The 21,781-nt window shown below is 44.7% G+C and overlaps 1 protein-coding gene across 3 annotated transcripts; it reads right to left on the bottom strand.

Annotated features, from left to right (window-relative positions):
* Positions 1 to 621: 621 nt before the first annotated feature.
* Positions 622 to 21,321, bottom strand: SERP2 (stress associated endoplasmic reticulum protein family member 2). 3 transcript variants are annotated; one of them, XR_011470774.1, is made up of 4 exons: positions 21,100 to 21,321; positions 16,011 to 16,083; positions 6,546 to 6,789; positions 622 to 1,037 (listed from the first exon to the last, which is right to left on the bottom strand). XR_011470774.1 is itself a non-coding variant. In XM_070409035.1 (3 exons), exons 1-3 carry the CDS (start codon positions 21,181 to 21,183, stop codon positions 997 to 999), a joined length of 198 nt encoding a protein of 65 aa, XP_070265136.1. In that variant the 5' UTR covers positions 21,184 to 21,321; the 3' UTR covers positions 622 to 996. The 3 variants fall into 3 exon arrangements, 1 of the variants encoding a protein (XP_070265136.1); XR_011470775.1 differs by lacking the exon at positions 6,546 to 6,789 and adding an exon at positions 4,849 to 5,002 and having other exon boundaries at positions 968 to 1,037; XM_070409035.1 differs by lacking the exon at positions 6,546 to 6,789.
* Positions 21,322 to 21,781: the final 460 nt, after the last annotated feature.

Below are 21,781 nucleotides of genomic sequence, written 5' to 3'. Positions count from 1 at the left end.
CGATGCATCTCACCACTCCCTACATGCTGAGATGGCCACGCAGGAGGACCACTCGTGGAGATGCAGTGGGAAGACTGGCCAGGGAGAGGTGGTCTCCCCCACAAGCCCTGGGCCTCACCTACCCATCCTCCCAGCTGACCACCCAGAGTGCAGCACACTCCTGCCTGCCCCGTGCTCTGTGTCAGGGTAGGGCCTGGCCTGAGGTTGGACAGTTTTCACAAAGAGGCCTCGGACATCTGCTTCTCGCCAAACTCTGAGGCAGACCACAGGGATAGTGGCTAACTGGGACCTTAACACACATTGGAGGTGCCTTTTCTAGAATGAGAAAAAGAACAACAATAAAAATCCAAATGACAGAGGTAGGGGGAGAGAACTGTTAAATGTGTGGAAAACCCAAGATCATTAGAGCCATTGAGGGCTTCCTTTCAGGCAAAGACTTTGAGGTTTGCCCAGCATCTTGCTGGGTAAATCTAGCTCTGGTTCCGGGTCACAAATTCCCCGACACTTTCCCAATTGCGTAATCAAATTCCCCACCTCTTGCCCCTAACCCTCATGGAGCTATTCTGATATCCTCTTTACTTCTTTTCTCACGGTAACCAACACATGACATAAGGTTGAACAAAGACATTTATTTATAAAACCAGTTCCCAGTGGAGGAGAGATTGTATCCGTAGAATGTAAGCCAGTGATCATTCAGAGTGCCACATGCAAGCATTCCCGAACCAAAGAGAGCACTGCGGCAGGCACCCGGGAGCTGCCCATCCTGCCAACAGAAAAGCAAGTGTCTTTTTCTCTCCAGAGCACGGATGTACCAAGATGTCCTGTGAGAAGGCAGTGTGGTCTGACATCCACGATGAAGTGATCAGGGAATAACTGCAGATCCTTTTTTTTTTTTTCCTATTCTGCGTGGCCTGCTCACTTCCCAGATACCCGGCTAAGAGCTTACGAGGTCCTCCACCCTCCAGTGGAAGGGGCAGTGTCATATCCTGGGCCTCCTCACATGCCCATCCTTATGCTCTGAATGATCTGGAAGATAGCTGAAAGAGGAAAACAGAACAGCTCAGACACCAGGCAACACACAACTGGAAACCCAACCCACAGAGCCTGCTTCGGTGACCCTGGGCCCTTGACACGTTAGCGCACAGCTGATTAGATATTTCCTCACAAGGAGTTAACAAAAGGTCAGTGAACTTCTCTAAAAAACAGCCTTGTTGCGTCTGCTGATGGATGCCTGGGGATTTATAGATAACCTGCTAATGCCTTCACCTGGAGTGAAGGGCAGAAGTCCCCCAGGGGCTGAGAGATCTGGTCCCCTTTCTTAGAACATCTGCTCTGCTGGGGGCGGGGCTCCCTTTCCTGCAAGCACTGTACACATTTAACAGGCTCCTGAGGCCGCCTTTTCCAAATGGCTGTGCCCTGGAAAGCAAGGAGCCCTGAGCTGGGCAGAAAGGCCGGTGCTTAGAGCAGAGACAGAAAGCCGAGCCCCTGGCTGCCACAGCCCTTGATGCGAGCAAATCTTTTGCCGTCCGGAACTTTCTGAACTGTGGCTCTCTCATCGAGAGCACCCCTGACCTTCTCAGGGCTCAGTCTTCACTACATGGGCCCCATTGTGAGACACTGAGGGGTGCGGAGCCTGTAAACCCCACAGAGCGTTCCCGGGACCTGCACTTGTTTTGGTCAGAGCTGGTTACATAGCTGGGTGCAGTTATTGGGTTGAAAAGTGTCCCAGGAAAAGAAGGCCCAGCTGCTTTGTTAAACCCCGCTCAGTGGGCGACATTGGCTAATCCGATGAAGGCAATGATAGCAGCATCTACCTCACAGTGATGGGTTTTATTTTTGAGGGGACGCTGAGTATCATCTCATTTAATGTGTAAAACAGTAAACACTGAGCTCTCTGGGGTCTTGCCCCTTCTCTCCTTCCTAGTCATCCTGGGATACAGCCAGGAAGGCAGCTTCCTAAGTGACAGTAGTGACGCAGAACCCTCAGGAACAAGGCACTTGGCATTTCATCACCCAATGTTAGTGAGCACATGCCATCTGCCAGGCACTGTGCTTTGGGGTCCACAGGTGAACAATGCAGACAGCCCGCGCTGGCAAGCTTTGCTGAACAGCTAGGTTTGAAGGGTAGAGCACTAATGTGTTTTATTCTAAAAAAAACCCCAACTAACTCTGCTCACATCACCACTACTTTCCTAAATCAGATATGTGCTATAAACCAAACATGATTTAATGTTAACTTTTCATTAATGCTCAGTGTGGCCACAATGTGAAACAGTCATCGCGCAGACTGCTGTAATCCCGTTATGGAGAGTGCACTGAAGAGCTCTGGACGGCTGTATTCTGGGTTCTCATTTCTGCTTCTTAATGTTTTTTTGTCTCAGTTATTACTATCTGTGGAGTTACTGTACTAATCCGCAGTGGGCTTTCCTCTGGTGTGTTGCTGTGGACTAAGCTGAAAACAAAGACTGTTAGAATCATGTGTAGAATTAGAGCAAACCCGTCTGTGTGACCATGGCAGGAGCTCCTCTCTAGATACAGTAAGTGAGCTCATTCACGACTTGTGATATTTAATTTTGGTTGCACAAGCAGTGTTCTTTTTTTTTGTTCCGGGGGTGGAGGGGATTGACAGAAGAAATTGCTAGATGCACAAGAAAGTACCTTACCAAACTATATAAGTTGGCAGAAATAGTTAATGTATTTGTCCTCCCCTCTCAAGGCTGACGAAGAATAAAAATTAAATAAGCATTTGATAGTCCAGCTCAAGAGGAGTGCTGGGAGGCAGCTGTATAGTCAACATTGGGGAAAAAATATTTACATCTACCATGCCTCAGGCTTGATAGCGAGGATGGGAAAATATCCCTAACCTTGACAAAGTTACTGTAGAGTGAAATGTCAGGGCCAGGTAGAACTGGGTGTGAATTCCAGTTCTTCACTGAATAACCGAGTGACCAGACAGATAATTTAACCTCTTCAAGTCCATTTCCTCTTCTGTAAAATGAGGACCATGGTACTTGCAGGACTGTTACAGAATTAAACAATTTGACATACACAGAGGCTCCTCAGACATCCAGGATTTGATGTGTGGGAGGCATTGCTATTATAGCCACTATTACTATTATTACAAAAATGATGCTGCTTCTCCATGTATGAGCATGAAGACCAGAGCTACAGAACTACCTGCCACTCTCCAGAGGTGTGAACTTTGGGAAATTACTAAACAGTTCTGAGCCCTGATTTCTGTATTTGTAAAATCAATAGATAGTATGTGCCTCACAGGATTGCAAGGAATCTACAGAATGACATAAGTAAAAGATCTGTTCATAACAGATGCTCAAAAATGTTCTTTCTCCCTTAATTTTATCTTTAGACAAGAAATCATTTCAGCAGGACTTACATAAACAAATAGGAGGCAGTCTGTGCCTTTAGTCCATCAGACCTCATTAGGTTAATTCATGACTTCAGAAGTGCTGGGTAGTGATAAAACCTCTCAATTCTTTTTAAGAAACTGCTGCAAATTTATCTAAAGAATCAGAAAAACTTGCTTGCCCTAGAGTAGTTGCAACACATATTAAAACAACCTACCTATTTCTGAGTCTGTTTTAAAAACTAAAGATTATTCCTAATCCTAATTGAGCCCATGTAAAAACTGATGGTCCTTAACGTGTTTATATGTGACCCTTTAAAACTGAACCCTCTTGGAGAAATTACTTTGAAGAGTCTATTTTAAGCTCATCATTTGCTTCCACATCTAAGGTAATGAAGAGATGGTTGTGTTCATTATTCCTTTTTCAGCTGTATCAATGTGTTTAAGAAGCCTTCAACATCCTGCACTAATTACATTAATTGTAATTCTGTGCGCCTGCCAATAATGACCCGCAGACTAGCCCCGGCCTTCCACATGCTGACTTTCCGGGCGGTGAACAGGAAGGGAGCCAACAGTGCTTTCAAAGTGGGAAAGGAAGTGGGGAGTCTAGACCCTGACAAGTTAATAACTTAGTTGGTGAACAAAGCTGAGAAAACAGCAGAGCGGGCTGCAGGAAAGGGGCTGTGGCAGGCAAGACAGCGGGGAGCAGAGATGCCAAGAAAGGGAGGGACAGCAGGCATTCCAGGTCAGAGGATGGTCACAGCGGTTCAGAGACATTCAGGCTAGAGCAGAATCTACAGAATCCGAGCCTCTACACTCTCCCACCTGTGTTTAGGATCCTGGTCACACCTTTCTTTTATTCCACCATCCCCTTTCAATGAAATCCAAAGGCTTTAACATCCAAGAACCACTCACACTAAAAAAATCAAACAAACTAGAACAATCCTCTGGACTCCACATCTCTTCCCTGGTCACCATTGCTGAGCACTCCCTCCTTGAAACTCTTTCTTCCCTTGGCCTCGTTGACACTGTCTTCTCCTGGTTTCTAGTTTCCCCCTTCTCTTTGGCTCTATATGCCAAACGTATTTTATGGGGTCATCCTAACTCCACCTGACCAGTAAACAAGAATGCTGAGGTTCTGCAATGAGCATTCTGGCTTTCTCCTCTTCATTACATTCTTTCTCCCTGAATGATCTCAGCCTGGCCCACAATTTCAGTTGCCACTTAGCTTTGGATGACTCATTCACCTGTGTGCTTTGCCAGCCCCGATGTTTCCTCTAACTCTAGACTAGAGCCACACCTTTTACCAACTAATTGATACCTATTCTTAGGTACTCAAAGGCACATCAAACTCAACAGGACCTTCTCATGATCTCTTCCCACTGTCAATTTTGGCATCATTTATCCTCCATCTCGCATATAAAACAAAATGCCAGAGTCATCCTTAACATCTCCAATTGATAACCAAGACCTTCGGACTTTACCTACGAAATTTGTGATTATGCATCCTTCCCTCCATCCCTCCAGAAACCTCCTTTGTCCAAGTGACCACCATTTTTCTCCAGGTGCCTATGGTGACCTCTAAAACTGGTCTCTTCCTGCAACTCTTCAATCCTTTCTCCATTCTCTAGAATTATCCTTTAAATGAAAACAAACAGGATTACGTCATCCCTGTGTTTAAAAGCACAACATAAGCTTCCTATTGCCCAATCCTTGATGAGGCCTCCATGACCCGTGCATCCTGGCTCCTGTCAACCTATCTGGGTTCATCTTTTATCACCTTCTCCTCTCTTGAATAATTCCTTATGCTTTCAAAAGCTCTCTGCTCTTACTATAGGGCTTTTACACATACCATTCTTTCTATGTGAAATACTTTCCCCACCCCACCCTACTGCCTAGTGTTCCTTCATAATTCAAAAGTTATATCTTCAGAGAAGCCTCATTTGATGATCTGGAGCACGAATTTTTCAAACTTGAGTGTGTATCCTGATCTCCTGAGGACATATGAAAACACAGATGCTGGGCCCCACCCCTAGAGTTTTTAATCCAGTAGATTTGGGGGTGGGAAATGAGAATGTGTTTTTCTAATTAGTTTCTAGGTGAGGCTAAGGCTGTCGGCCTAAGGACCACACTTAGCCAGAGTAGACTAGCCTTTTGTATTACATGCTTTCACAGCCCTACATGCCTCTCCTTCACACACTTTCATGGCTGAAATTTTACGTGTTTTAGCATAATTACTTGGTTGACTCCTCTTGCCTCCCCACCAGGCAGTAGCTATAGGAGAACAGGGATCTTGGATGATTTTGCTCATGATTTTACCCTGGAGTCTAGCTCAGCACTGGGCACACAGTAGCCCCTCAGTAAATATTTACTAAAGGAATGAAAGGTGAATAATTACAAAAGGTATGGAGAAAAATTTTGCAAACCAAGCGTCAGCATCAAATAGATATTTTTACATTCAAATTCCTAAGAATCAGTCCTTGGATAGGAAGTTAAGTCATGACAGACCAATAACCTTTTAAGCCCTGGGACTGTATCATTTACGCTGGGGACTGACCTACCCCAGCTAATTGGGAGTGCCAGAAGGGCACAGGGCTGATAGAAGTGGATCTTCTAGGAAATTGTCAGAAAGCTAGACAACAGGAGGCTTCAGAAAGCCACTTTTATTGAAAATAAATACTTGACAGGAGAGATCAAGGACGTTTCTGACAAGAGACGTTAAGGCAGGCGAGAGGAACATCCGTTAGGAGTATAAGATAACTCTAGAAGTCACACAACTTGATCATTTTTTCATTAAAAAAATTGCTGTAAGAAAAGTATGAATCTTGAGAGAGACAAGTAGTAATGTTAGGAGACAAGACATTGCAAAGGTGGTCTGTTAAGTTCTCTAAAAGAATCAGGAAAAAGAAAGTCAAAAGCAAAGCACCATTTTCTGATAGCATTTCCTGGTGACTTCCCCAGAGATGGCGATGAGAGAAAAGAGAGAGAGATGCCAGGGACAGGTAAAGGCAGGAAGACATTGTTAAAAGGAGAGATATTATTAGCAAAGAAGGTGATGCCCTGTCTCCACACTGAAATAGCAGACAGAAACTCTCTTCTGAGAAGGAGACCACACACAAACCCAAACGCTCCACGGGCACAGGGCAGAGGGTGGCACACAACAACGGAGGCCACAAGTCACCTTGTGAGAGCCAATGGCTGATGAGATCTTTCCAGATTGTCCATCTCAGACCTTGAGGCAGAAGTTCCAGAGTAGATGCATGTCTTCCATCTTTCCTCTGTGGTGAAATAGAAGGGCTTCTCTGGGCTGCTCTGTTTCTCAAACATCGCACTTGCCAGTCTCTGGGGAGAGACTCCCTCTGGGTGTCACAAGTTCAGGAATGTTCTGGTAGTCTCCAGGAAAGGTCAGTGTTTATGTGGTTGACCTGCAAACATGGTGAATTCAAATATGTCCCTGAGCACGTGTCCAGGAAAAGGTAAGGTGATGAGTGCCCGGTGGCCCAGTCCAAAAGCAGCCATGACTTGATATAGGCGTTATCCATCTGGGAGCAGACCCAGAATGGCTGCACAGCTGGAATCTCTGGACAGTGCACCTTTTCTGGCAGGGAAAGTAGAAGATGTCTCAACAGGGGTTCTTTTCAAGACACAATCATATGCTAAAGGCCTAAAGTTGGTGGAAACCTTCTGCTCCACAGTACTTTTGGGGACATGGTAAGAGAGAAGGAATGCAGGGTAACAGAAAGCAGTTGGGTTTGAAGTTTAGGTTTGGGTACTAGCTCTATCACTTTTTAACATGGGATGCTGGCTGATTTCCTCTGTGAGCCTCAGTGTTGTGAGTACTGCAGCTTCTTTATAGGGATTGTGTAACTAGAAGGGAGAATGTATGTGTAGAGCCTGGCATTTTAATAAGGACTCAAGCAACGGCAGCCAAAATAGTTATGTGAACAGATCCTGCTCTCCCCCATAGTCTAGATACAAAGAGTTCTTTCTGGAAATAGAGAAGAGGCTCTAGCTGCTCCTGCAGAGGTGATACCACTGACCTCTGGTCGAGAAGCCTTGCCCTCTACCTGGCCAGGCGGGAGCTGGGGCTCATGCAGCTTCCTCAGCATCACGGGGCTGTGCTCCGCCACTACAGGTGTTCTCATCATCACAAAGCAAAGTTACCAGAAAGGTCAAAATGGTATCTTTCTTTCCTTGTAAGCATTCATAATCTTGGTCAGAACTTTGCCCAGGAGGTCAAGAGCTGGGGAGACAGTGTGACTAAGGACCATCAACATAATGACAATAACAACAAACATTTATAAAACTATTATCTTGACTGGACAAGCATTAACCCTCAGGATTCGTTTTCATGAGGATCTGAGGAGTCAGGAACCAGTCCTAAGCCTTTTAAGAATGGGAGAACTGAGGCTTAGAGTGGGCATCAGTAACCGGACAATGCCACACAGCTAGCAGGCAGCAAACCCAGGTTTCAAACCCAGGGAAGTTGGCCCTGGAGCTGGCACACACATGATTTAGTCCTTTCCCTCCTCCACATCCTTAATAAAAACCTCCAGTCCTAGGAATAGTGGGTGCCAGTCCTTCCAGGAATGGAGAGGTCCTTAGTGCATCTATAAAGAGAGCCAGGTGGATGACCTGAAACATGGGGCTGAGAGAACTGGAGTTCAGGCCCATCTAAGAACATCTCAGGGAATCACTTCTTCCTATCTCTTCTGAATAGGTTGTCCTGAAAAATCAGACCTATCTGTGACACTCTCTACCCTCCACCCCGACCCATCCCTGTGGGTAGAGTCCCTGGAGGATACAGGAGAGGAGTACTGACAGTCTGTGAACTGACAGACAAAAGGAATGTCCCTGCCCAGAAACAGTGCAGCTACTTACAACTGATGATGCCAAATAGACCTAGTGGGCTCTTGGCTGAAAGATACTAACTCTGTACAGCAGAGGCCAGCTCTGGGCCAGACACAATTTCCTATTTGATGGGCAAAGAGGGTCCAGCTGGATATTCCTTTCTGGGAATGAAAAAAAATCAGAATACACAACAACACAGGATATACCCCCATACAGACACGCATAAACATACAACACACACAAACATGCAACATTCATACACACACAACACACATGCACAAACATGTACACAAACATGTGCACGTACACATACACACAGATCTCATTTCAACCAGAACAGCTGCTTTTTCATTTGTTTCCCTGTAAGATTCGAACAGAGTGCTGCTGCTTTAAAAAAGGAAAAGGCTACAAACCACAAGTCTAGATGATATGTTCTTAAATCACACTTAATTTTTTCTAAATATGCAAGTAATATATGCTCACTGACAAAATGGGGAAATATAGAAACTTATGAATAAAATAACAGTCACTAGTTAATCCTGCTGCCCTAGAGGGTTCCCTTTGATGTGGGATAAAGGCTCCTCGGCCTCAAGAATACCCCGGCTTCAGTAACCACTGACATTCTCATAATCACTAACCAGGAAATGAACATCAAAACTGGCTAGAAAGAGAGAAATATAATTGAAATTCGGAATACATGAGGGAGAAGCAGTCCGAGGGAGGGAAGTGGGGCTTGACTGGTACGTAAGAGTTCCCATCAGAATTGAAGGATGATGGGAATTAAATGGTGACTCCATTAGTCCCAGTTGAGACCTCAGTGAGGGGTAAGAACAGAGAAGGATACAACCATGTTGCCAAGAATGCTAAGATTGTGGCTTCCTGTCGCCACACAGTATCAGAGCTTGGGAAAGGTAAGTCATACTACAGGATCACAAGAAACATGTATATGATGACAAAATGACAAACCTGTTTGAACAACTAACATGTTAAGGAAAAGACCTAATTTCATCGAGTCCAGAAGGCATTCTCGTTAAAGAGAAGAATTGAAAATGCTGAAGACGGTTGTCCTGTGAACACTGTGGCACTTACATTATAAAAAGGTTAGACCAGGGACAGCAAAGATGAGCATGGGACCCTGCTGTTAATACCTTGCTCATGACAGACAGTATTAATCAATTGCAGCACACTTTCCCACAGAGCTTTGGTGTGGCCTCAGAATCTTTCTCAATAAGCTTTTAAAAGAGCTGAGGATAAAAGGGGAGAAAAACCCAGGGGCTAGGGCGCTGAGCACAAACAGTGGGGACTGGCTTCATTAACAGCCTGGGGAGGTGCGTCAAGCCTGCAAGTGTCCTGTGAAGATAGTGGTGGGCAGATCTGTGTGACAGTGTCTTTGCTGTCTCAGACAGACATTCCAGGTCACACTTGTCTCTGAGTCTCAAGATAAAGCAAGAACTCTTCAGAAGCTATTAAACAGTTCTCCAAAAGGGCAGGTTTTGGAACCAGGGACTGAGAGAGCTGGAATGAGCTGCTTATCTGGAGAGAGGCCCCCTTGCCTGCAGAAATGGAAGATAATGTTTTTATAAAAAGGGGTGTGTTTTAATGTGGATCTGGGTCCTAGGAGGCCAAAACAAGATAAATGCAACCAGTTAAAAAGATTCCAGCAACACAAAGTCCCAGGACAAGACTTGAACAAGAAAATTTCCTGGCCTATTTGGAATAATCACTTGAGGGGGCCCATAACAGGTATTTGAGAAGCAGGTCTGAGATTGCTGACAGAATATATAATACCAATAACAATAAAGCTGGTTATCAAACGGAGCAAAACAAAGCACGAAATGGCCCTGAAGGGACACATTTGGATAATATTGTGTCTCAAAAGAACACAGGGTTCCCAAAGCTTTCTATCTCACAAAGAAAACTTTTCTAGTAAAACAGTGATGTATGTGGGTTGTGTTAAGGAAATGAAACTTACATTTCACTTCTGAGACTCAACTTAAAGTACAAGCCCCCATTCATTGATGTGCGTCTGCACGTCCATGCCTCCTTTTCCTTGCGTGGGGAGGTGACAGATTTGGAGGCTTTATCAAGGGAAAACAGTCTCATGCACCCAGAGTGTTACCACTGAAATGGCTCACACCCATCCTTGGAGTTAAGAGGCAGGGCCTACTGCTTTCTGAAAGATCCAGAAAAATATGATGGCCGAGCCTGCCAATGACAGGCTTAGTATGGGAGGAAGGGCAGTGAATGGAAGCCTGAGCACCCCATGGCACAGCAGTCCCAGCCCCGGTGCCACTGGTTTCCATGGGGGGCCGGGGGGGGGAGGGTAGAGGGGATGGTGACTGAGACTGCAGGTGTCAAGCTTGTTGGGCCAGCACTTACATCCCTGGAACCTTCAGTGCCATGACCATCTGTGGAGGGGCTCCTATATTCCTATTTGATTGAAAAGGAAATCAATACGGAGAGAGTAAATAACTTGTCCAAGGTTATTCAGCTGATAAATAGCAAATCTAGGCTCTGAACCCATATCTGGCAGATTCCAAAACTGTCCTCCCTTCTGAGGCACCAGTTGGTCAGATTTCAAAGAAGTGTTTTGCCTCAGAGATCTTTTGCAATGGTTGAAAGTGGAAATTTATTTAATTCTGGAAAGGGATGGATTTAGATAAACCTCCTTCAACTGCCTCTTAACAGGGTAATGTACTAGAGATTACAACTGTGGACTCGGACTCCGATCTTGGCGGCCTGGGCACAGCTCCGGTGCTCTTATCTAAGTTCTTGGTGAGGTAGTGGGTGTTCCCTGGGTGCAGGTTTGGTCCAGGGGTCCCTGGGTGCTGTGCTCCTGTACCCTCACTGTTCTCCAGGTTTCTCTTCCTTCCCTTTCATTATTTTGCTCTTATCACCACCATAGGCATGAAAGGCACGAAGGGAGGATGAGGAAGGTCATAAGAAAGAGAAGCCAGGGGTGAAAGTTTGCTGTGACACATCACTCCCCATAATAAAGGGACCCTGTAACCTCCTGGAGGTTTGTTAACTTGTTTTTCCACATAAAGTGGAGTAAGGGTGACCAATAAATGAGCATGTACTTAAATACCAACATTTTACCAGCCCAATTCCTTCCCGTAATATAGCTAGGAAAACAGATAAGATGTGCACTCCTATTCCTTGCCTGACTTGATTGTTTATTTAGCCTACTGACTCTACTTCTAAAAGGGGCACTTTGCCCAACCAAACATCAGTTAGAAATGTGGGTTAATGAGGAAGGTAATGAAAGCAATAGTCTGTCAAGAGAATCAGATCAATGATCAGCATCTTCATTAATATTAAAAGATCTCATAGTTTTCCTGTCTGTATAAAAATATACAAAATGGGATTACCCAATGACATTAGCTCATTGAGGGCAAATGACCTCATAGGTGTCACTGGGACTCAGTGAGATGGAGCTGTAGCCTGGCATACGGGCATGCCCTGTTCAGAGGAAAGAGACCTGAGGGACACGAAGGAGTGTGTGTGTCTGTAGAGGTGCAGACATCCTACCGGAAACTGCAGTGCGTTTTGTGTGAGTGCCACAGGCAAGAGCAGAGTGAGGGTGTGCACAGCACAGATGGATGGTCAGACGTGAGGTGCAGGGGGTCTCTCCTACTTTGGATCACTGAACTGGGATAGAGGTGAGAGAGAGTAGTAATGAGGGGTTCAATCATCCTAGCACCAAGAAGCCTTATTCCATAAAGCAGAGGAACTGATAAACTTGAGGAAATCACATTCTTTTGAATGTAGACAAAAGATAGGTGGGAGCCTATGGCCTGCAGCCCTAAAAAGGGAGAGACTCGAGAGGGACAGTGGCTCTGCCAAACGAACTGAATCGTGACTAATCCCTGAGGGGACACAGTTATAGGTGCCATTGTGTTTTTCATGACATGCATGGTTTAGAAAAGGACATGGACAAAGATAGAAGGAAGGGCACAGTACCAAGGACAAACTGAGGAGAGTGACACCTTTCTGTGAGAACAGTGCCCAACATGAGCTGAGGCTTGCAGAAAACAACAACAAAACAAAGCAAAAAGGGTGGTGGTATTAGATTATTCTCAGTTATGATTGAAAAAGGGACGAGGCCCATTACTTAGGGATTCTTGTAGCATGTAAACAGGTTAGAGAAAGTAAGACCACCCAACTCCCATTTTATTTATTGCTCCTCATAAGAGCAAAGTGGTCTTAACGAGGAAGTTGAGAGAAGCATCGCTACAAGAGCACTGGACGCAAGACGGGGGGATCTGGCATGCCAATGAGGGCTGTATTTTCATTATGTCCAAGTCTCCAGGCCCTGCAGTCTCCCATCCAGGCCCCTGGACAATCCTGCAGCTGGGATAACAGAGCCTTTGTGCTTGATGCCTAAAACACTCCTGAAGACTGGTTCCAAAAGATTGTTGGATACAGTACCTGCTATGTGAACCAATAAGCCTGGCAAAATTTTAATTAAAATGTAATTTTTAAAAATGTAATTTAGAGAAAGTTTTTTTAAGCCCTTTGAAAAGGATGACTATTGAGAACTAGCACAGGTTTGAGAAAAACAAGCCAGACCAAATAACTATTGTCTCCCTTCCATCCCCCTCCTCCCCACTAAGGGCTCAGAGATCCTCACAGCTGGGCTTTGCCATTCTTGAGCCACTATCTCCAGCCACAGTGCCTTTGTCACGCAGTGTTCCTTCATGTGGAATAACCTACCTTTGTCTGGCTATTTGTCCTTCAAAACTCAGCTTAAACTGCACCTCCTCTGGGAAACCTTTCCTTCTGCCCAGCATGGTTTAGAAGTTCCTGCTATAATTGATCGTGTTCTCCCAAATTCACACGTTGAAATCCTCAATATGATGGCGGTAGAAGGTAAGGCCTTTGGGAGGTGATTAGGTCATGAGAGTGGATGGGACTAGTGCTTTTAAAAAAGAGGCCCCAGAGCTTCCCTGTCTCCCTCTGCTACATAAGGATATGGTATGAAGATACAAGGAGAAACCTATGACCAGAAAGAGGGCTCTCACCTGACCATGCTGGCCCTGAAATCTGATGTCCAGCTTCCAGAACTGTGAGCAGTACATTTCTGCAGTTTGTAAGCCTCCCAGGCTGTGGTATTTTGTTACAGCAGCCTGAAAGGACTAAGACAATCCCTTATGCGTGCTCACCAAGCACTCTGCTATCATAGTGCTCTTTCTGGGGTTACAATGAGCAGCTTTCTTATCTGCCCTCTCCAGTGCCTGTAGGTTCTGAAGGAGGTTGTAGTTTCAAAGCCCAGAACAGTGGCAGGGACATGGGGACCCTCAACACATGATGATTGCTTGCATGAGTTCTGCTGAGAGGTTCAAAGTCAACCCAAAGGGAGTTGTCTCTAATTGTGTTCCATGGACTTCTCCAGGTCTAGATTTTTATCAGTGACTTGGAGAAATAATATACTTTCAGAGACTGTAAGGCTCAGAGAAAAAGATAATTAGATAAAAGGCTCAAGGTTCAAGATTTAACAATCTACAGGCTGGCTATAAAATCTGAAAAGATAGACAGCTTTTTTATATGGATTGATTTTGTATTTGTCTGTGGCATGCTAAAGCACAGGTCGTGTTGTTGGTTGTTGGGTGAAAGTCAGAGACAGATAGTCTGAAATAATGCATCACAGGTGAATATGTGGGCATGATGACAATGCTGCATCGATGCCCCAGAGTCACTGCAATTTCATATAGTGCTCTGAACTGTGCATTGCTAATGACAATACATTGAATAGATCATGTAGTGTCACTGACCATATTGTACATTATACTGTAATATCGGTAAGCCATTTATCATGCATGTGCTTCTGTGTTTCCAGACTTATAGTTACTCTGTAGAAGGACAACTGAAACAACACTAAACTTTTAATAGAAATATTCATGTAAAAACCTAATATGCAAATCAAAAAAAAAAAAAAAAGAAATATTCATGAAGCTTTATGTTAGGTCTCAAGAAAGTCAATTGGATATTTACAGTATGCGGAATATCTGGCTTTATTCATCCATCCATCCAACTGTATTGAACACTCACAATATACCAAATACTGTAGTAGAATCTACAAATTTAGTGGAAAAGGAACACTGCCTTCCCTGAGCTTATATCCTGGCAGAGGGAAATGGGTAATAAGTAAGCAAACAAAATACTTCCAAATGCTGATGAGGGCTCTGAATAAAATAAAACAATGTATGATAGGAGAGGAGACAACTTTGGGTGGGATTAGGTAGCTTCCTGAAGCTTGCAGGAAGTTTATGTACAGAAGATCTGGGTGGGGCCTGGCTGGCCATTAGCTCGAAGTGAGTCTGGAACATGCTGTGAATATTCCAATATAAACTGCAAACTGGGTCAGATTAATGGAAGCAGAACATTGAGATAAGGGCAGTGACAATCCTACTCCCTCTGTCGCATTCACACCACTTCTGGACCAACTTCTACAGTTGCAAATGCTACTCATGGCATCTAGCTAGAGACCACATCTTATGAGGACTGATTGAGAAGATTGGGAAAGTTTAGCTGGTAGAAGGAACCACTAGGCAGTCATCTTTGAAATATCCAAAGATTCAAGATGTTCAGAAGGGAATGAGTCCTGTTGTGTGACTCCAGGAGTCTACCTTGAATTATTGAGAAGATAGTACGTATAGTTCAAAAGAGGGAAAACATATCTAAAAGAATTAGACCTATACAGAAATAGGACAGGCTTTTTGAAGAAGTGAGTACTCAACCCTCAGAAGTATTCTAGCAGAGGATGGGTAAACTCTGTTAAAGATGAGGAATCCCCATATTGGGCAAAAGATCCCTTTCTAGGACACAGCTTTGGGACTGGGGTACAGTTTTGTTTCTTTGAGTGGAAGATCTTCTCATCTTGGGAAGCCAAATCAGCTTTAAAATATTTGAGCCTCAAGCAACAATCATGCTAAGTCCTTTGTATCCTTTCTTTCTCCTAAGAGCTTTTGTTTCCTTGGAAGAGTGGTTTCTTGAAGATCAGAGGCACTGATCGATCTTTAGTCATGGGTGTCTCTTGCCATTGGGACAGAATGATGTCCTAGGCCTGGGTCTGTGCTGGAAGATGTGGACTCCTGGCCTTCCCTGTTCTCAGCAACAGTGAGGTGATGGGGATGGGATGCTCTGATGGCCTGCTTACTGATGGAAGTAACCTGCACTCACCAGTACTTCAGAAACCCAAGCCCTGGGGACCAGGATTTATGTCAAGACTCCCAATAGCAGAATTTACTAGAAACAACTGTATAATCCTTCTGCTCAAATCTCCTCTTTGTATGTGTGTGTTTGCATGTCAGTGCAAGGAAAGCTCTCTGAATTTGTCAACTTCCAGTATGAAGTGGCTGTGCCTTGAGGCTCAGGTCAAAGGCTTAGTTCTGTGTAGAACACTGTAGAGTTCCTTTTCTCAGAAAGCCTCTCCCTGTCTCTGGAATGTGGATTTATCATGGTCAGACAGGTGCTCCACTTTCTGTTTTAAATGCTCTTATACTTTGTCTTCACAGAAAGGTTTGATTGAACTCTAAACTCTATATAGCTGATTTAATTGCTCAGCATAATCATTTTATGATTACAAATTGATAGCATATCAATTCTATCTCTACTCATATTTGGTCTGCTGGAACAGAAATTAAATAAAAACCCATTAAGATTAATACCTCAGGCAGAGGTTAACTTGAATCTTAGACTAATATATTTTTTGTCTATTTACCTTCTGAGTAAAACATGTGTTTTTGAAGGACAGAGGAAAACCTGGGATATAAGGGCAGTGAAGAACCCATACCTGAGCCACAGACAACAAAAACAAACAGTGCCAACAGCCATGGTCCCACAGGATATTTCTCTTCTTGTGGCCTCTAAAAGAGAAAGTAAGATTAGGTTCATTAACTTGGGAAACATTTGTTGAGTGCTACTAGTCACTGTGCTAGGAGCTGGGGCTACCACTGTGAATAAGACAGACTCAGTCTCAATGACCAGTGGGCAGATACAGATGAATACGGTCAACTGTAAAGGATCAAGATAGATTTAAAAACATTCATCAATAACCTTGCTTACATCCCTGTAACTCAATGAACTTGGTGGTCTTAAATATTCTGGGGACAGGGTATAAATACATAAAACTAATACAGTGATTTGGGAGCCAAAGATGATATTACTGATAACTGCTTCCATTTGTTGAAAGCACTCTCTATGACAGAAAGCTCCTATATCCACTATTTCTAGCACTCACAACCCCATACAACTCCATTCTGTAGTTGAGAACTGAAGCTCAAATTTGTGAACTTGGGCAAGAGCTGGAATTCAAATTTAGGTTTGCCTCATTACAGAGCCTGGGTGTTTTCCACTGATAGCTTCATTTTTAACTCCCACATCTGTGAATTCTAAGTAGGGTCACAGAGCACAGCCATGTCCTCAAAACCTTCCATATGCCAAAAAATTTGGGAAGGCAGTGCCGTGGAAATCTTTGGAATCCCAGAAGCACCACAACAACTGTGAATGGATGTGAGGGAAGCAGCGTTTTGTAATAAAGTTGCTAAATCTTTGTGAAGCTTACACTTTGGAAATTTCTGCATTCTCTGGGAAGCAGAGGGGGACTCTTGTCCCCACACCAATCTAGTCCTGTGTACCTCCTGCTCTTCTCAAACCAAAAGCACAGACAGAACAAGAATGTCCCTCTGCAACCCCTCTAGGTCTATTGGCAGGTAGGGCTTGGTCCGTACAAATAAAATAAAATATTCTGAGAGACATATGATACACTGGTGAATTTCTCAAATAAGAAGGGAGAAGGTAGAATGAAAAAAGTAGTGTCTTTGGTTCCCAGATCACCTGCTAACATTCTTAGAGGGCCTTCTCTCTTCTATCTCAATTGGGTTCACTTGTCATGTATATAGCCATATTCTTTTGCTTGGCATTTACCACAGTTTGTATCTCTGCTAATTCTTGTGATAATGTATTTAATGTCTGGCTCTTCACTAGACTGTAGGCCCCACAAGGGCAGGCACTTTCTCTTTCATATATCAATGTACAGCAGTGCATAATACAGAACTTAAACATAGATGTTCAATAAATGTTAATTGAAGAATGAACAAGCACCCAAGCTTCATTAAACATTATTTCTTAGGTCAGATAGGATAAAGATAGGGCCCAGGAAGGATATTGTCTTTTTATTATACTTCCTAATTGGCCTGAGGGTTATCCCTGCATTTCTCTTACTAGAAGAATATGGATTAAAGTGTCAGTGGCAGGTAGATTCTGAAGGACTGAAACCATCCACTTCTCTGTCATTGACAAGCTTGCATCTACCACTCTTTTTCTATTTTATTATATATATATAATATATATATAATAAAATATATATATATTGATTTCAGAGAGGAAGGGAGAGGGAGAGAGAGATAGAAACATCAATGATGAGAGGGAATCATTGATTGGCTTCCTCTTGCACGCCCCTTACTGGGGATCGAGCCCGCAACCCGGGCATGTGCCTTGGCTAGAATCGAACCCAGGACCCTTCAGTCCAAAGGCCAACCCTCTATCCACTGAGCCAAACCAGCTAGGGCTCATCTACCACTCTTATGTGAGGGCAAATCACACGGCAAGGAAAGAAGTGGTTGCCTTTGACTAGACAAGGACAAAGCCAGTCTTAAATAATTGTGTAAGACAACTTTAACCAGCATTTTTATCAGGCACTTAAGACCAGGTCAAGGTCAGATCAAGAAAATAGTAGAGATATTAAATAAAGTTACCTGAATAGAGTGTGGCTTTACCCCTCCCCACCCTCTTTTACCAACTTCCTAACAATTTGTCATAGCTGCCCAGAAACCAATTCTGTTGCTATCATCCTACTAATGTTATATAAAAATTAATTTTGCTCCATCTCCAGCAAAGCCAACAAGTGAATTCAGAAGCCTGTAAATGAATTATTGGTCGAGTCAGATACCAAATGAAGTCCTTTATTTTTCCTTTGCTGAAAAACACAAATTATTAACATGCAGAGCTTGGAGCAAAACCATTTTGATGATATTTGCCAGTGAATCAATATTACTTGGGGACTTTCAGAGCTCAGGAATACCTGGGTGATCATAATACCAATATATTCTTTTTGAGAGCTTCAAGTTACTTTTTTTGTGTGTGGAAGTGGTGCCCAGAACAATCCCACTGGGAAAATTTACCTAACCCTGAATCCACTGCTGGGAAAAGCAAGAAAATCAGTGGAATCCTGCAAATGACATGGTTCATTTCAAACAGAAGTTTGCCACTTCCCAAGGCTCCAAAATGTCAGTGGATGGCTTTCCCTGTGATAAGATAACAGCAGGGTAACTCAGAACTCTGGAATTTAAATTCTCTCTTCATTCTGAAGAAGTTACTACTGTATAATCATGAAATGATTATCCCATTTCTCTGTTTCTTGGCTTTATCTGCCATCTGGGAGAATAATTTTGATTCACTCCATAGCTATTAACTAATAACTAAATACTGAGGCATCTGCATATAATCAAAGGGCTTTATTTCTGAGTGATTAGTCGGAATTTTCAGTCAGAATCTGTTCATCTGTCCCCATTTATTGAATTTCATTTGAACAAGTTCTCCCTTGCAAGTTAATCTTTCAAAGTATAATGTTTGGCCTGTAATTAGGAAAATGAAATTTAGGATTTAAAGTATTGCTTTCTGTTGTTAATCCTCACCTGAGGATATTTTTCCATTGATTTTTTTTAGAGAGAGTGGAAGGGAGGGGAAAAGACAGAGAGAGAAACATCGATCCGTCCCCTCCCACATGCACCCTGACCAGGGATCGAGCCTGCAACTGAGGTACACGCCCTTGACCTGGGACTCTTCAGTCTGCAGATCTACACTCTATCCGCTGAGCCAAACCAGCTAGGGCTAAAGTGTTGCTTTTTAAAAGAGAATTTCATTTTTCTTTTTGGATGCTGACCATTTATAATAAATTTAACCAAAAGCCATTCCAACCAAAGGAAAATAAACATACATTGTGGCTTGGTTTGGAAACCTTTCATTACAAATTTAGTGGGGCCATTTAAACACCCTCAGAAGTGCCCGGCGCTTTTGAAGGGCCTACTCCAAGGTATATGTGAACTATTAAACTGCACTCATACCATAGATTAAACATAATTTGAATGCAACTCTGAAAGTTGAGTTGAACTGCAGGTGACTATATTTTCTAGATATTTAAACATCTCTTTCTCCAATTTTTTCCATTTTCTTTTCTTATTTTGGAGCCAATAATTTTTGTTTCAGCTCCCAAATGTTTTCTAGTGGTCTTGAAAAGCTAGAAGTGGCAGACACTGCGTTTTACCAAGTCTAACAGATAAAACAGCTCCACAAATTAGTTTCTGTTTTGTTGTTATTTTTATAGTCAGGTAAGTTGTCAACTTAGTTCAGTTAACAACTGAGTCCTGGTTCATTAAAAAGAAACGCACAGCTAGAGATTTTCAGTACATCAGCTAGTCTGTATGACATCCTAGAAAGAATTAATATCCTAGGGATATAAAATCTTGAATGCTTTAACATCAATTAAAAGTTGTTTGTCAATGTTAATTTGAACAGCAAGTTGTTTTTTTTTTATGAGTAAAAACAAATAGGGGAAACATAGATCTTTGTGAAAAATGGTTCCAATTCAATGGCACATCGGCATTTTGCTGGCCAATCATAAATAAATGATCTAATTCCCAAGTGAAAGAATTTCAAGCACGACTTCAGCCTGGAGCTGTGCGTAAAGCCCCGTGTACAGCTCAGTTTAATCCTAAAGTTTCTCTGCCACAGTACTGCTTGGTTTGCAAGAATTCTGGGGTAATGACTGTAGATCCAGCTTTTTGCTCAGTTAATCAAAGCAGCATTATTTCTTTGGCTAAAAGGAATTGTCTCATCAAGTCTGCAGGCTTTTCCAGCCAAACCCCAAGCTTCAGTTGGACTTCCACTTAAGTGCCTGGAATAATAGATTCCAGGTGCCTTTGCTCATAGACTTGGAGACTCACACTGCCCAGCAACTCATTCGAGGCATGCCTCTGAATGACCAAAATCATAGGCCTGGCATTTTCTGTGGGAGATAATTTGCATCGCTAAAAGAAACCCCATTGCATAAGGCACAGATTTTACTTAAAAGTCGTTATAAAGCTTTAATATACAGTTTTGGGGGCACAGAATGCCTGGTAATTAACTAGTCTCTAAAGTGCTGGATCAGAATAAACCTGAATTCACAGGGTGAACCAGAGGAAAGCTGCATTTAAACTTTAGCCCAGTGTGAGAGGCCTCACTGGAGAAAAGGCAAAATAGAGGAGGATGGAGGGTAATATGGTTTGAATCTCATTCCACGCTTCCAATTTAATAGGGAGGCCATTACAAAGGGGCTGGAAAGAAAACCTTATCATGGTGTGTGTCTGTTGGGTATGGAGGGCAGGGTGAAGCCTGGGAGGGGGAGATGATACATGGCCTCATTTACTCCTTCATTCATGCGTTCATTCATCGCCTATTTAACATTCTAGCACCCAGTAGGCTCAGGACCCTGTGTCAAGCAGTTGCCCTAACAGTTCTGTAACTGCTGCTTTCCGTCTTTCCCAGAGACACGGGACCCATTCTCTCCTGGGGAGGCTCCTCCTTGTCCCCGTGGCAGCCCCAGCAGCCCCACCCGGAGGGGCCACGGCCGGCAGGGCCCTTTCCGCGCACGGGAGCACCGGTGAGGCCAGCGGCGCCCTCAGCGAGCTCTCCGCGCCGGGTCGGCGGCGGGGCCCGCAGGAGGGGCGGGCGGGGCGCGGAGGAGCTGGAGGCCCGCCCTGCGCCCGCCGCCCGCGCCCGGCCCCGCCCCGCTCCCCGCCCTGCCCTGCCCGCTCGCCCGCTCGGCGCCGCCTCCGCCTTACCAGGGTTTTGGCTACGTTCCCCCTCTGCGTGATGTTTTTGCTGTGCTTCTCGTTAGCCATCCGGATCCGCTGTTTGGCCACCATGGCTTGGGCTCTCGGAAGAACTCTGGACTCCCACCTGCAAGGACCCCCCGCGTGAGCCGCAGGCAGGGCCGGGCGCGCCCCTTGGGCCCGGGCGCTGCAGGTGGCAAGGCGCGCCCCCCGGCCTCGCGCAGCCCGCTCCCCACCCCCCGCCGCGCCGGCTCCGGGGAGAGGCCAGAGCCCGGACGGAAGTAATCTTTCATCTCAGGAAACCCGCTCCTCCTTCCTCGCCATCCTTCCGGTCCCCACAGCTACCTGCCCAGCGCGGCCCCAGGCTGCGCTGCCGCGCGACCTCCAGCACCAGAGCCGGGGCGCAGCGCACGGAGCCACTGGCCCTGGGTCTCTGCGGTGTCGGGGTCCCGCAGCCGAATGAGGCGGGGCCGAGGGTTCCGCGGCCGCGGGCTTTGTGCGCGCATAAGGGTTGGGGTCTCAGGCGTCTAGGATCCTGGGTCAGGGACCCACCAACGCCTGGTGGCTTGGTTTCACCTGCACCGCTGTCCCTCTGACCAAGGGCTGGACCAAAGGCTGGACTTGGTGGGTGGGTGTCCTCAAAAGACAAGTAGAAGCGGGGCAGGGCTGAGCCCGTGCTGCTGTGGGGCCG

The sequence above is a fragment of the Myotis yumanensis genome, unplaced genomic scaffold (genome assembly GCF_028538775.1).
Source record: "Myotis yumanensis isolate MYYU_CA2020_CCGP unplaced genomic scaffold, mMyoYum1.0.hap1 SCAF_3, whole genome shotgun sequence".
NCBI classification, from domain to species: Eukaryota; Metazoa; Chordata; class Mammalia; order Chiroptera; family Vespertilionidae; genus Myotis; species Myotis yumanensis.
Note: the sequence above shows the minus strand (reverse complement) of the source record. Positions and strands in the feature narration are given on the sequence as shown.

Coding starts and splice junctions, on each gene's coding strand:
- SERP2 (XM_070409035.1), bottom strand. CDS start 21,183: ATGGTGGCCAAACAGCGGATCCGGATGGCTAACGAGAAGCACAGCAAA. Junction 16,084..21,099: donor GGAACGTAGCCAAAACCCTG/GTAAGGCGGAGG, acceptor TTTCTCTTTTAG/AGGCCACAAGAAGAGAAATA. Junction 1,038..16,010: donor TTTTGTTGTCTGTGGCTCAG/GTATGGGTTCTT, acceptor TTCCTCTTTCAG/CTATCTTCCAGATCATTCAG.